At 26.3% G+C, this 16,617-nt stretch overlaps 2 protein-coding genes across 4 annotated transcripts in view; both read left to right on the forward strand.

The window, feature by feature from the left end:
* The first annotated feature begins 2,622 nt into the window (after positions 1–2,622).
* On the forward strand, positions 2,623–4,890 carry HSFA2 (heat stress transcription factor A2). Of its 3 annotated transcripts, none has more exons than XM_027334978.2 (3): positions 2,623–3,088; positions 3,440–4,296; positions 4,567–4,890. In XM_027334978.2, exons 1-2 carry the CDS (start codon positions 2,771–2,773, stop codon positions 4,223–4,225), a joined length of 1,104 nt encoding a protein of 367 aa, XP_027190779.1. In that variant the 5' UTR covers positions 2,623–2,770; the 3' UTR covers positions 4,226–4,296; positions 4,567–4,890. The 3 variants fall into 3 exon arrangements, with proteins under 3 accessions (XP_027190779.1, XP_012571529.1, XP_012571530.1); XM_012716075.3 differs by lacking the exon at positions 4,567–4,890 and adding an exon at positions 4,392–4,521; XM_012716076.3 differs by lacking the exon at positions 4,567–4,890 and adding an exon at positions 4,395–4,521.
* A 6,742-nt stretch (positions 4,891–11,632) lies between these two features.
* Positions 11,633–16,617, forward strand: part of LOC101510162 (cytochrome P450 711A1-like) — a 7,272-nt gene continuing 2,287 nt past the window's right edge. Inside the window, exons 1-5 of the mRNA XM_004501405.4 lie at positions 11,633–11,962; positions 14,781–14,933; positions 15,309–16,110; positions 16,214–16,309; positions 16,435–16,610. Coding sequence (XP_004501462.1) covers positions 11,724–11,962; positions 14,781–14,933; positions 15,309–16,110; positions 16,214–16,309; positions 16,435–16,610 — 1,466 coding nt within the window. The 5' untranslated portion in view covers positions 11,633–11,723. The remainder of the gene's footprint in view (positions 11,963–14,780; positions 14,934–15,308; positions 16,111–16,213; positions 16,310–16,434; positions 16,611–16,617) is intronic.

Below are 16,617 nucleotides of genomic sequence, written 5' to 3' on the forward strand. Positions count from 1 at the left end.
CTCTAGTATAATCTATATATATATATATATATATATATATATATATATATATATATATATCATAATATGCCAAATGATGTAGAATAAAATTTCACGAAAAATATGAAAAATGCCATTTACTAAGTTATTTTTAGAATCTATTAAAAAATGTATGTTTAGTGACCAAATTATCCAACCCAGTCCCTTGTTTACCGAGTTGGTTTGGTTTAAAGTTTTACATAAAACAACCATGAATTTAACCCAACCCTAACTAAATAATCTGTATTGGTTTGAGTAACAAGTTTGGACAAATTGGTCCACATCGATTCATGTACACTTTTCTTATATAATTTATCAACGGACGTTGTTTTTTAATCAAATAAACTATCTTAATGAACATATAAAAATACTCTTAAATCCCTTCACTTAAATTAGAGTTTTAAATTTCTTTTGTATTTATTTATTTCTTCAAGTTGGACATTTATGTTTTCAACCCCTCAAACTCAAATAACATTACTGCGTTATTGGTGTAGATCTCGCTATTTCCTAATTTATTTTGCGGGGAGTTTTGAAACCTCCTCAATCTAATTCTGTAAATTAGCATTTTTTTCTCAATGATAATTAGTGTTTAGCACATTTTTTTATTTATAAGGTAACTTTTTAAATACTTAAGAGTACTCTCTATTTTTAGAAAAAACAATTAACGCCATTAATATTTTAAAACTAAGAGAGCCAACTTAGATAAAATAAAAACTAAATCATATACTGATTTGAAACGAAGTTAAGGAACTTTTAAAGTAAATTTTTTCTAATAAAAACAAGATAGATATGGATTTATTTGTGATTTTAATATTTTTTTTTAATATTTTGATCCGTTTTAATCTAACTTTTATGGAGTGTTCAATCATTTGAACATAGTGGATGATCTTCCAACTTCTAATTCTCGATTCTTTATCGGATCCCGCGATCCAGTAGTGAAAAGTATTGATATAATATTAAAAAATAAAATTAATGAATTTACTAGAATCCCAATTCAATAGTATTTTTACACATTTTAAATAAACATTAGAAGTAGACGAACAATTACCTTTGAAAAATTTACTTTGTACATCATACCCTATTTCATATTTTAATTGAAATCCCATTTTACTGGTATTAAAAAAAATATACTTTTTTTCAAAGAAACACAACTTAAAAGTATGTATAAAAAAATTATTTTAAGTTTTTGAACACATAAATATTTTGAAAACCTCAAAAATTAAGTTTTTTTATAACACATAAATCATAGAAAATTTAAAAAATAAGTTTTTTTGGAACACAACGGTGCTTTGAAATACTCAACTTTGTAAATTTTCTAAAACACTATTGTGTTATGATAAATTTAAATTATGTTTTTCACAACACATATATTTCAGAAAATATAAACATTAAATATTTGAGAACACAAATAGAAAATGACGAAGAGGATAATTTTTTTATTGTTTTTTCATTTTAAAACGAAGGGTAAAATATATAGTTTGTGTAAAATATAAAGTAGAGAGATAATGAAAGAAATATGCAGTATAAGTTTTTGTCTATCCTTTTAAGTCAACTTTAGTCTATCTTTTAAATTTTTGAATGATATTTTATAGATATGTTTAGAACATTACAAGGATCTTCCACACAAAATTTAGATATTTTGTGTTTTTTATGAAATATAAATTTTTAAGAGTCAAAAGCTTAAAAAATCATATTTAATTAATAACTTGTTAAATTTTCTAAAATAATTAAGGGAGATGTTTATTATATTCTAAGCACGAGTACAAAAAATTATTTAAAAATTAAAAGAATACACATGAATTGACTTGAAAGCATGAACCAAAAATGAAGTTTGAAATTAAAAGATTAACAAGTTAATAATTTTTTATATAAGAACTAAAAATAAAATTTGAAATTTTATAAGAACTAAAATTTATTTAACTCTATTTTTAATTTATAAAATCGGTAGTTTAAATAAAATAAGAATTTACGAGTCGTTTGGCTGTTTAGATTAGTTAAAGTGATAAGAAAATCATGAATTCAACTTCACCTTCTAATAAATATTAACTATTTAAAAAAACAAAATTTACAGTCCCAAAAACTTCAAAATTTTATTGAGGTTTTATAAAAAAAAAATTCAACTTTATAGCCTTTAAATTTTGTTTATTCACTTCTAATGTTTATTTTAAAATATTCTTGTAAAAAATTAATTCTTTTAATCTCTATGAAATTAAAATATAGACTAATTATAAATAAGAAATTAAACTTAATAATTACTTTTTCATAGAGGAATAGTTAATGTTGGGCATACGAGTAGGGGTAGGCCTGGCCACAATGGTCCACAACTAAAATGGGCTGAGTGAAAATCCAAAGCACAAGAAAAACAATTTGTAGTTGATGCAAACAACAAAGTCAAAAAACTGGTGTTAAGTACATTTATTTGAATGGATAAGTGGACGAAGCAGAGAAGTTTCCAGAACATCTTACAAAATATCTTATGCCACGCAAGGGTAACAAATGTCTGACAAAAACCGAATTATTCTCAATATGCTTGCCTCTCTAGAAGCTTCCTACTTCACCGCCTTAAATTAAATTGCTTCCTTCCTTCCTTCCTTCCTTCCTTCCTAAACTAAACTAACTACAAATTACTGATCGCACTTTCCACTCTATTAATTAACCTCCAAATTTAAGTAATAAAACCTTTCTCAACACTCACTTTCGGATTACAAAATAGAAACCATCATCTTCTAATTGGAACCGAAAGTGTTAGTTAATGAAGGGAATTACAGTCAAAGAGGAAGAAACATTAACATATACAAATGTTGGTTCAACATCGTGTTCCTCTTCTTCATCTTCGAGTTCAACCCTTATTCCTAAACCAATGGAAGGGTTACACGATGTGGGACCTCCTCCATTTCTCACCAAAACATTTGATGTTGTTGAAGATCCTTCCACCGATTCAATTGTTTCATGGAGCATAGCTCGTAATAGCTTCGTTGTTTGGGATCTTCATAAATTCTCCACCAACATTTTACCTCGTTACTTCAAACATAGCAATTTTTCAAGCTTCGTTCGACAACTCAACACCTATGTAAGTAATTTATCATTTTTCTCAATTTGATTTTTATTAAATCTTGATTATAGCAAGGGGTGTAATTTGATTTATATAGTACATGAGAACAATTGAATTTTAATCTAGTGCAACCAACTAATTTATAATCATTGAGTCTAACTAATTTGTAACTAGCTTTTACATCATTTTTAAATACGACTTTTTAACTAGTCTAATGAATTAGTGTAACTAATTTGTAACTAACTTTTACATTACTAATAAACATGTCTTAAATATGAAGTGCAAGTTCTATATAGTTATTTTATTTATAGTGACACATAAGATGTTTGTTCAATTGGTTGAATGGTTTTTTTTATACACATATTGCAGGGATTTAGAAAAGTTGATCCTGATAGATGGGAATTTGCAAATGAAGGGTTTTTAGCAGGACAGAGGAATTTGTTGAAAACAATAAAGAGAAGAAGAAATGTAACACAGTCACATGTTATGCAACAAGAAACTGGTGGAGGTGCTTGTGTTGAATTAGGAGAGTATGGTCTTGAAGGTGAGATTGAAAGGTTGAGAAGAGACAGGACTTTGTTAATGGCAGAAATTATGAAGTTGAGACAACAACAGCATAATTCAAGGGATCAATTATCTGATATGGAAACTAGATTGTTGAACACTGAGAAAAAACATCAACAGATGATGAATTTCCTTGCAAGAGCACTCAGTAATCAATCTTTTATACAACAATTGGCTAACAACAAAGAGTTGAAAGGCGTTGAAACAAAGCGAAAGAGGAGGCTCACTGCCAGCTCAAGTTTGGAGAATTTGCATAATGATTCTGTGGTGGATTATTGTAGTCAAGAACAACAAGAAGGGTTGACAACAATTGAGTCTGAGATAGAAAATTTGTTAACTGCTTATGATAATGAGTCAAGCAGTGAAATTAAAGAGTACCCAACTTTGAGTTCAGTTGCAAATGCTAGTGATGATACTGTGTGGGAGGATTTATTGAACCAAGAGTTGGTTGCTGGAAATCCAGACGATGAAGTTGTGATCGGTGATTTGTCTCAAATTAATGTGCCTTTGGAGGATTTGGAAGAAAAGAAGGATGATGATTGGACTGTGGATTTACAGAACCTTGTTGATCAAATGGATTTTCAACCTTAAGTCAAAATGGTTGTAGAATTTTTCAACATCTTTTTTTGTTGTCATCATCAGTCTTCACTTGCACTTTGGCGGTATGAACTTTGTTGTTATTGTTTAATGATTGAAAATTGATGATTTATTTATGTGATGGTAATTGATGTAGAATATGAATGGCTTTTGTATGCAGCAGCAAGGGAAGGTTGTTGTTGCAGAAGAAGCCAACAAATTGTGTATCCTTTTTGTTCAACAACAACATATGTTGTGTGAATAATTGAATTATTGTTTATGCTGAATTAAGTTGTAGTACTTTTACTATATTTAATTGTGTCGTTTTGTTTGTAACTATATTGTACATTTTGCAGGCATTACTGAAAGCATAGCATATATTCCAGAAGATGGAATGGGAAAAGTTGTAGCCTGCTATTTTACTGGATTTTCAATTTTTTAGGATGCATAACATTAAGGTTAGATATTGTAAAAAAAATACATTTAGATTAGATTAGACCTTAATGCTCTGCATCCTCATAAGTAAAAAAATTTACTTTTATATACATTAAATAATATAATTAAGTGTAATCAATTGTACAGATTTTATGTTAAATTTATTAAATTGTTTCTTGTTAAATAAAAATTGTATTACAAATAATAGCATTAAATGAATTAAAATTAGTTAATTTTTGTTTAAATTTAAGATTTTTTTCTTCTTATAATAGTAATTCAAGTGAGTCTTATATAGGTTGTTTTTTTTTTAAGAATATTCATTTGGGCTCAAGTTTAACAAAATAAAGTCCAAATATTTGGGTTGCGTTCTTAACTTCTTATTTGAACTCACAAGAAAGGGAGGTACGGTCTTTTAATTTTTTTTTATTGATATAACTTGATCTCTAAAAATAAATTGTGGAATGATTTCATGAAACCTACATGTAAAAAATTCATAAAGCACAATAAAAAAAAATCGTAAAGCAAAGTAACGGGTGTGGGTGAGGGTGTGTGTGTCATGACTGTTTTATGATTATTTTTTTTAATGTAAAAAATTGACAATAATTTGTTTTTATGATTTGCAGTGAAAGCTCCACTTAACTATATTAACAAATAATATTTTTAATTAATTAATATCTGTTAAAAAATAAAAATGTCAAATTAATTATTTTTGGTTCTAATTCAAATTCAGAAATATATCAAACTTCATTTTCTTGGTCATGATTTTCCTCATCGCTATCTTTTTTCTCAATGATTTTAGTGAAATTTTTTAAAATTTAAATTCATAATGAGTTTAGCAATGAGCCTCAGATTCAACATGGGGTTTAAGTTCAATTCACAAGACCAATATTAATTTAATTTAGCACCCGAGATGAAGAATTGAAAGCAAAATAAATTGAAAACAACAAATAAAATTAATTGAAACCCAAAAAAATACAATTTGTTAAAAACTATAGGTAAGGTTCATTTTGTTGCAACCTACTCATGAGACCCTTAAAACCACTGAATTTATGTAGACAATCCAAAATATTATTTTAATATTCACGATGATGAGAATTGAGAAGGCATGGTTATGCACGTGGGTTTAAATTTTGCCTTTATCAAATTATCTAAGTAAATGTCACTAAGTTGGAGAAGTTTATGTGAAAAAATTCCGAAACAGTTATATTGATTGACTTGAATTTTCTTTATTTCAGTTAAAAGAAGTTCAATCTTTATGCACCTATATTTTAAAAGTTTTCACTAAAATCATAAATAAATGTGAGAGAAATAAAGAGATAAGGTTAGACTTTTTTTTTTTGGACAGATTGAAATGTTTTTAGGAAGGAAGAAGACTCATAATTTTTATTTTATTTTATTTATTTTTTATAAAAACTGATTAAAATATAATTTGTTAATTCAGAATTGTCAAGTGTGTCTAGTAAATATTTTAAGAGAGATTGATGGAAATTCCAAAAAAATTACCACAATAAATATTAATATAAAAAAAAAATTTAAATGATAATATGAAAAATAAATTAAATTTAAAAGGATCACAAAAGTAACTTTATCTGTAGAAATTAATTTTTTTTTAAATATTTACTACAAAAAATGAGAAGAAAAGAGAAAGAAGGTAGAAATAAATTTATTGTTTTAAATTTAACAAATAATTTTTATAGATAACTATTTTTCGAAAAAAAAAATATCAATTTACTCCTTATGAAAAATATATACCAATCTAAACTACTGCTTTAAGGATAGGAGGAAATTGCGATTTGCAAATAACAGATCAAGAAGGAACATCTTCTTTTACATTGGCGACTTCGTGTTAACTTTTTAATTTAAAGAAACGGCCTTTTAGAAAATTCATTAAAGTTGATAAAAACCAACAAAAAATATTTAAAAAATTACATATAATAGTTATTAGAGTTGTCGATAATATTAGGACTTTGACCAATTAATCTACATAATCTGTATTTTTTTGATATTTTGTTTTTAACATTCATTTCAATTCTAATATAGGTATTATTTCGACAATTTTTTTTAATTTTCTGCATTTTAAGATTATGATATAATATTTTATCTTTATATTGGATCCATATCTTTTATTAAGTATATGTCAAAAAATTTAATTGTAGATTTTGAATATATTAACAATCTTGTATATGCAAGACAAATGTATTAAATAGTTTTGATAACCATGAGAATATTAAATTATGACATATGAAAAAAATCACGTGTATACTCTGAAAATTTTCACTATCCCTAAAAAGTTGATGCACTAGTAACTTATATATGTAGTAGTTAAAGATAAAAATTGAATTTAAAGTTTTCTTTATTTGTTTGTCCATGTAGTTTATAATTTTTCAAACTTTTGTAAACATATTTGTTTTTATTATTCAACTGCCATCATCCAACAATCATATATTGGATGTTAACGTGTAAAATACTTACGTGCCATATCATATATGGTACCAAAATCTCATATACACATATTAATAGCCCCATGAATTTCTATTTGCACATGTCATCTAACATGAATAAAAAAATGGTGTTCAAAATTAAATTAAAATGTTGTCTTGAATAAAAAGGACAATTTTTTTTTAATTTTTTTAAGAAGTTGAATTAAAATTTATTTATATTATAAGAATCAAAATAATTAGTAATATTTTTTTTATTTCATTTTTTGTAATTTTATTGTTTGAGATTATTTTATTAACTATCGTAGTGCGATTTAGTTTGGTTTTCGTCTTAGTATGATATCCGTTTGATAAATTAATTTTGATATATTAAAATTTAATCAATAATTTAGTTGTAAAATACTACATATTAAAAGACATTACTATATTAATCATTTTGATTTTGTCACATTTATAACTATTTAATTATTTTATGTTATTTACATAGATAAGGTGGATTTCTTCAAAATGCATTTAAATTTTAATCACATTGAATTTTATTTTACAATGTATCTTAATAATTTGAATGTATGGATATCTTTCAAAAAATGAAAAACATAATTTAGTATCTCACGATTATGGTAAACCTTAAAATTCACACAAATTATAAATAGTAGAAAGTGAAAACATAAAAAGATAAATTTACACAAAAGACCAGTTTTTTGCTAATAAAATTTGCCTCGATAAAACAATCATTATAAAAAATTGCAATAGTTGATTCAAGCGTCTAATCAATCAACTTATTTACGGTATTTTAAATAAATCACCCACTAATAAACAAAGCTTCAATCATTACAAAATTGAACTGGTATAACATTGATACGCACATCTTAATGAACATTTTTTTAAAATTACATATGAAAGAAAAAGTGTTGCAAGAAAACATATTAGATAGCTATTTTTATAGTGTGTTATATTCTTTGAAATAGATTGTGATAAAAAAATAGTATGATAAATATGATATATCGTTGATATATATATATATATATATTGAATGAGATTTAAATATAAGAGTTATTTTTTTTATTTGCATGTTGAATGTATAACATTAACCTCAAAGCACAATCTTTTGGGATTAATAGATATCTCTATTACTAAAAAGAAATAGAAGATTTCATTAAAGTTAAATGATACTAAAAGTAAGACATAGTTTGTATTAAGCCTTATTATTAACTATGATTTAAGTTTAGTATATTTCACTTAAGCAATTAAAATAATAAAAAATAAAAAATTATTGAATATATCATATTCTACTATTTGGATTAGTGACATCTTACACTAATATTTTTATTTTTTATTTTTAAATTTCATCACCTTAAAATATTTTTCGTTGGACTTTAAACTTAACACATCTAAGATGTGAAAATAGCGTTCTATCGTATTTTGCACTTTCTGAACTATATCCTAAATTCGATGATTTGGATATTTTTCTCTCCAAAATGTCTTCTATTTCTCAAAGAGGATCCTATATTCCTACACAATCTTTCGTGGATGGACATAGGGTTGCAACATTGAGTGGTAAGAAAATATTGTGATAGAAAATAAGTTAATTACAATATAAGAGTTGGGTGGTAAGAAAATAGTGTGGATTAATGGAGTCGGTGGAACTCTTGGGAGGAGGAACAAAATTGGCTCAGTTGAAGTCATTTTCTTTGGTTAGGTTGGGTGTTTTGAAATTTTTATTTTAAAAGTCAGTTTCAGCATTAAAATTTATTCAGATAAAATAAAATTTAGTTAATTTTTTACTTAACTTTAAATTAGTTTTTTTTATAAATTTCAAAATCAATGAATTATAATTACTATTTTTTCAGTTATAATTATCATTTTCAACTACTATTATTAAAATTAAGTCAATTATAATTTTATAATATTTAAACTATTTAAAAATAATTTTTTTGCATATTTAATTATTTTTATTTTATATTTAACGAGTTCATAATAAAAAAGTAAAAAAATTATTTCATTCAAATAAAATAAAAATTTATAACTGAAAATTGAAAACTAAAAAAATTCATAACTAAAAATAATTATTTTTAAAAATTTCAAAATAAAAAACCACTTGAAAGTAGAGCTAGACATTGTTGATTTGTTTAAGTAAAGGACGAAGGAGATACTCCTAGATTATTGTCTATGCTAATGGCGCACATTTTCGAATGACGATAGCCATGCCTAAGAGAACTCTCTATTTTCATCCGTCCAATACCTATGTGAAATGATATTCTTGTAAATATATTTTTTTAACAAACAACCTTAATTTTGAGTCAAATAATAAACAACCTTAAATTTATTGTTGTCAGACAAGAAAAACCAACCTTAATGCTATGAAATTTAAAAGATGTTTCGATATAAACGTGGGCATTATCAGGAATTTTATAGTGGAGTGAAGCACCACAATGGGTGGTTCACCTTAATTAATACTTCTAGGTTGTTAGCATCTCAATTTTTTTTTTTACTCTTCATATTCTTTAATTGTTATATTTTCCGATTATAAAAATATATAATTATCGTCTCTATTTTTTTTAATTAGTTAATATATATCCTTAAAATTTAATCTATAAAACCAAATCAATGAGATTTATTAGTAAGGTGTTGTTGGACAATTTATTGGACTCAAACAAATTAAGTTTCTTGAGATATACCATATGTGAATCATCTAATATGGGATGTCAATGAATATCAACAAATTATGCGTTCGTGGACAAAAATAGTATTCGGATCAATCCTATATCTACATGGGTGTTCACCACTTAGATATTTACTGTATTTTGTGATATTTACACAGTCTCTGCAAATATCTATTGATATGTTTTTCAAACAAAATAATTTTTTGTATAAAAAGTTGTAATTTTGTAAAATTATTCCTTTATCTTTTGACAAGACAACATAATGTTAACACATTAAAATATTGAGTAAATCACCATTTTAGTTTTGACAATATAAAATATTATTATTTTAGTTTCTGACTCAGTAAAAAAATTAAAAAATTAATCGTTTATTCATCAAAATAATGTCTTAAATACTTTTAAAATTGTTCATGACCGTTATAACGTCAAAAATTAAATTAATTAATATTTTAATAATTTAAAAACTAATTTAAATTTTTGTTAATTAAGAGATCAAAATAATAGAGTTAAATATTAAAACAGAGAACTATCCAAATATTAATATTTCTCACTCTTTAACAATAAAATATTAATATATAAATTTGTATTTAATTTAATTTACTATCTTATTAACTATTATAGACACCGCATACCTTTACATTTGTGTATACTCCTATCAACTTGAAAATAGCTAAAAATATAATTTTATTATATCCATATATATTCGTTAAACTACAACGATAGATATTATATTTGATATTTGTGGGTACGTAACCTTTTTAGAATAGTACAATTTATTTACATTGGTATTGTATAACGATTTGAAATATCCACTTTAGCACAGCTATTAACTTGGCCCAACCCTAACCAATATTAACTAGTTAAGTACTTTTGCTTCTATGTCAATATTGTGTTTTCCATGTATATTCGGCTATTCTCGATTTCTAGAAAAAAATAAATATCCAATCTCGTTTCTTCGTATATCCACTCTTGTTTAGAAAAAAGTTAATGATAGAACATAAATTTATTTTCTTCACTAGTATGCATTTACATTTCAACATATTTAACTATTCAATTAATTATATTAATGTATATTTTAATAAATAAAATTTATTTTATCATTAAAATTAATATAATTAATTATTTTTTAAAAACAGTTTAAAATTCAAATGTAATATTTATCATAAAGCGAAAGAAGTAGTTAGCAAGACAATTAGGGTAAAACATGAGGTGAGAAAATATTATTTTTGTATGATCATAAGATAAAATATAAATCTCTTAAGCGCTGCGCACACATAAAACTTGTGACCATAGTCTTGTGAGTATGGAATACTTGCTCAGTAAGAAGAAAAAAAAAAAGGTGAAGATAAGATGTTCCTTTGACTCTTTCTGAAGTAGTACATTTATTCAATTCAACGTGCAATATTGATTCCTTAGCAATTACAAAGCATAAATGCTTGTCAAAATGAACAAAGTTGAAGAGGGTTAATAGTATTAATATCGTTATCCATCATATTATTCTTTTATGCTAAGAATAAAATTGTGATAATCATCTTGCTCTATCGCCCTCGTGATTCTAGTGAATTAGCAATTATACACCCCCTTAAACTAACACAGCACACACACACACAAGTTACAAACACATGCACGATTCGGTAGGTATCTTTTCAATCCAAAAATCAATTGGATATGACTCGTGATACTCCATTATTTTTGTCTTTTCATGAAAACCATATTATTTGTGAAAACAAATGTTTGATTTGATTATTATAAAATACTAATTGAAATAAATTAAGAAAATGGATTGGGTTGAAGGGTATCTAATTCTCATATGCCATCATTCACATAAGGACAAAATGAATAAAAGTCCATGTTATAACTTCCAATTCCTCTATATAAGCCTCAATTCTCTAAGCACGAGGAGTGAATTGAAATTAGAGCACTCACTTACCCTCCAATAACTAAAGTATCGGTTTCTTCTCTTGTTAATTTGGAATTATGTTGATGGATTTGAAATGGTTGTTTTCAATTCCAATCAGTGTTTCTTTTGCTTCAACATTGTTCACCCTATTGGCTATAGTAGGAGGCTGGTTGATATATCTGTATGGGCCGTATTGGAGGGTAAGGAAGGTTCCGGGCCCACCATCTCTGCCGCTGGTAGGACACCTTCCCTTGCTTGCTAAGTATGGCCCAGATATGTTCTCAATCCTTGCCAAGCAATATGGCCCAATCTACAGGTTTGTTTGCTTGCATCTATTTTTATTTATTTTTTTGGATTAATTAAAGTATGCTTGCCTCATACTAATTCTACAAGATAATTGAGATCATTTAAAGGGTTGACAGATATCAACAAATGCATTTCATACACCCAAGGAATGTACTTGCATGTATTACTGTAGCACGAAATTAAGTACTTTATTGTACCACTTCCCACCAAGTTTCATAATCAATTGATGATTTGATATAATACTTATTCTTCTTTTCTTTCACTTCTATCCAAAAAATACACATAACTAGATATTCAAATTCCTAAAACTTCTTTCGAGAATAATCTTGAACAGGATCATGAATATTTGATGGTGGGCCAATTTTTTACGGAAATTAACTCTCTCTATATAGATCCTCTCAATTTTTGTCAATTGCAACATATCAATTATTAAACATGAGAGAAAAAAAAATATAAAAATATAAAATAAAATAAATAGGAGATTTGATTTTATGGTTGAAATATTGTAATTGAAAAAAATTATGAGAATTTCAATGGAGAAAATTCATTACTTGAGATGGATGGTTATTGGTTAGATGCAACTTGGCAAGTCCCTGTCTCTGCCTTGGAAGAGCTTGATATAAATTGAATAAAAAAAGTGATTTTTTTTATAACTTTTTATCGAAATTCAATATTTGATAGAGTAAAATATACTATCAAATTTTGATTTCTTATAATATATTTAAAAGTTGATAAAAAATACGAAAGGAGTATGAAGAACTTGAAAAAAATTGATTATTCTACAGTCCAATTAACCCTTTTTGATTCTCCTTTATTCAAGTTGCTTGCTTTCTTCTAAATGAAAATCTTAAGAAGGGCCCAGCTCTGCACCAGCTTCCTATGCTTTCAGTACTTCATTGATAAATATAGTATTATACACTATTGGTTGCCACTTGCCGGAAAAAAAGTTCTATACTTCTATTAGTCAAGGCATGCTTTTAACAAATGTCCTTTACTCATTTGTCAATAAATCAAGAAAAAAATTATTTATATTAAAAAACACAAAATTTAAACTATTAAATACGTAAGCAGGAAAGCACTTTCAATACTTTATTTGGTCTACTAATAAATGTTTTTAATATTTGTCAAAAATAAAATTCTTACGTTGTTTGATCTACAATAATATTGTTTTTTTCTTTTTAAAAAGGAAAATAGAAAATATAAATTTAAAGTTTATTAACCACTTAAATTTAATTTTCGAATAAAGCAATTAATTAGTAAAATAAATAAATTTAAAATTAAAATTGTAACTATATTTATTATTTATTATGCATCTACATATAAATATTGATCATTGATTTATTTATTAACTATTAATATTAGTTACTAAGTGAGTTGCCAATTTAGAGGTGCTTAATCCATGAACAATAGTTGAATACACTTTCATTTATAATTTGCAAACCTTTATTATTAATCTCTCAAATTGTCAAAAGAAAAAATAAATTATAAATGTCCAATTGTTAATATGAAAGAAACATGTTAAGAAAAGTAAACGATTATCTCATAATTTTCTTGTCTTAAAAAAATAATAATTATCATTATAATTAATTCAAGTGAAATCTTAAATTTGAACTGAATACGATGTTTAAGTCATATTTTAATTATACAAATGAAATATAATATTTATATAAAAAAATTAAAACATCCATGATGTGACGCAATATATATTTTTTACATATTATTTTTTACATGTGATTATTTGATGTTACTATAAAACCAATGATTATTTTTTTTACATGTTATTATTTTTTACATATGATTATTTGATTTTTTACATGTTATATATTTTTTACATGTGATTATCGGTGTTTTTGTTGAAACATATTATCTTAAATTATTATTATAAGAAGATTACTTTGCAGATATTAAAAAATATAGTTAAATATAATTAAATTATTAACTTTTATATAAATAGAAGTTAAATTTATTAAGTTCTTTTATTATGTCAAATACTTAATATCTATTTTAAATTTAATGGATGATATATTAGAAGTAATAACATTAAATGTTTAAAAAATAATTGATTTTTATTCTTTTTTTATCTTAAATTAATTTTTACTTTTAATAATGATAAAAAATTAAAACCTATTTTTTTTATTTATAACAGTGACCGAAGATAATATATTTTAATGGCACTTGTAGGTACACACTACTCAAGTGTCAATAATTTCAGTACTTCATTGATAAATAAGATTGGAACGTGCCGCCGTTTCACATTTTACGTTTGGTTTGTAAGAAATAGAAAAAAAAATGATAAATACTAACACGCAGCCATGGAAAAAGCTACGCCTGAAACCTGGGATCATTATTGCTATTCCGATTTGTATAATTATTGTAGTGTTTGTGATTATCATCTTATAATCATCATATATTTTCTGAATTCATCTACAGTAGTAATTCTTTTTTGTTGGTGAATGATTAACTTATTGATCATTACTATATTATTATTTCTAAAGAATGAATGTAATTAAGTTGCGGCAGAATCTGAATGATACTAGTACAATTAAATAAAATTTTGATCTCATTATTATACCATAAAAAGCATAACAGTAAAAATAAACAATTTTGTCACAAAAACAAAAACGGTAAAAATAATCAAAGAAAGTTGTGTGTTGTAATTAATTAAGTTAATATAAAAATTATTTAAAGTTACTTTTTTATATATTGTAATTTTTTGTATCAGTTGCACATTTTTTTTATAGAAATTAGTTGCATATAAAACTGTGTTCATGATATGATTTTCACAGTTTAGAGTTATGAATAATGTTATTTCTTATTTACAAGTGCAGATTTCATATGGGAAGACAGCCCTTAATAATTGTAGCAGATGCAGAGCTTTGTAAAGAGGTTGGAATTAAAAAATTTAAAGACATTCCAAACAGAAGTACTCCCTCTCCCATTAAAGCTTCACCACTTCACCAAAAGGGTCTATTCTTCACCCGGTACGCATATATTGTAACTATAGATAGTATCTTCATCTTTTTAGAAGTTGAGTGGAGAAAGTAGTGTCGCGGACAATAGTCCGCAAAGCCATAATGTGTTTTTTTTTTGTCATGTTAGTGAGTACAATTTATGTGCACATAGATTCATATGAAGTTTTATATGCACATCTATATGGTTTCTACATTTTTTTCAGTGGTCAAGCCACTAAGTTGAATATCAATTTACCTTTTCTAAGTGGAAAAGGCCAGAAGTCATTACCATATACATCATAATTCATATGTCTGTAAATAAGGGACACACTATTTGTCGGCAGATATATACAAATAACATCTCAATATTTTGTAATAACAGTCTCATGTCACTTTGAAGTGCAGGGATACACAATGGTCTACTATGAGAAACACTATACTGTCGGTATACCAACCATCACACCTATCCAGATTAGTGCCAACAATGCAATCATTCATAGAATCTGCCACTCAAAATCTTGACTTTCAAAAACAAGATCTTGTCTTTTCTAATTTATCTCTTAAACTTGCAACCGACGTGATTGGACAAGCAGCCTTTGGTGTCAACTTCGGTCTTTCTAAGCCTCATTCGGATTCTAATGATATCAAGAGTGTTACTGTTAATAAGGACGACTTAATGAGTGCAAGTACTAGTAATGAAGTATCAGATTTCATCAATCAACACATATACTCAACAACTCAACTTAAGATGGATTTGTCAGGTTCCTTCTCCATCATACTTGGTTTACTTGTTCCAATACTTCAAGAACCATTTAGACAGATTTTGAAGAGAATACCGGGCACTATGGACTGGAAAATCGAGCGAACTAATAAGAAAATTAGTGGTCGTCTTGATGAGATTGTGGAAAACAGAATGAATGATAGGACGCGAAGTTCAAAGGATTTCTTGTCGCTTATACTAAACGCTAGAGAATCAAAAGCTGTTTCAGAAAATGTGTTCACACCTGAATACATCAGTGCTGTTACTTATGAACATTTGCTTGCTGGGTCAGCAACCACTTCTTTTACACTGTCTTGTGTTGTCTATTTGGTTGCTGGACATCCAGAAGTTGAGAAAAAGATGCTTGAAGAGATTGATGGGTTTGGTCCAATGGATAAGACACCTACTTCTCAAGATCTTCATGACAAGTTCCCTTATCTTGATCAAGTTAGTTAAACAGAATATGTTTGGTTCTGCGATGACAAAAATTAATTTTAAATGAATGTATATAATTTTTTTTTACTTTTTATGCTCTATTGAATCAATGCAGGTCATCAAAGAGGCAATGAGGTTTTATACTGTATCACCATTAGTTGCAAGAGAAACATCAAATGAAGTAGAGATTGGAGGTTACCTTCTACCAAAGGTAAAACAAATGAATACTTGCATGATCTCCAACACTTTCTGTTTTGTTATTTTTCAGTCTTCACAAGTCATAGTCATAAAGGAGATTTTTTTTAATCTGTCAATAATCTAGTTTTGTACAAGCAGGGGACTTGGGTTTGGTTAGCTCTCGGAGTTCTAGCAAAAGATCCCAAAAACTTTCCAGAGCCAGAAAAGTTCAAACCAGAAAGGTTTAACCCTAACTGTGAAGAAATGAAAAGAAGGCACCCTTATGCTTTTATACCATTTGGAATTGGTCCTCGGGCTTGCATTGGTCAGAAATTTTCCCTA

This window comes from Cicer arietinum, chromosome 5 (genome assembly GCF_000331145.2).
Source record: "Cicer arietinum cultivar CDC Frontier isolate Library 1 chromosome 5, Cicar.CDCFrontier_v2.0, whole genome shotgun sequence".
Classification (NCBI taxonomy): Eukaryota; Viridiplantae; Streptophyta; class Magnoliopsida; order Fabales; family Fabaceae; genus Cicer; species Cicer arietinum.

Bases quoted from the DNA above. Each gene is read 5' to 3' on its own strand.
- HSFA2 (XM_027334978.2), top strand. From the start codon at position 2,771: ATGAAGGGAATTACAGTCAAAGAGGAAGAAACATTAACATATACAAAT. The intron at 3,089-3,439 runs GTAAGTAATTTA...CACATATTGCAG, and splicing joins TTCGACAACTCAACACCTAT to GGATTTAGAAAAGTTGATCC.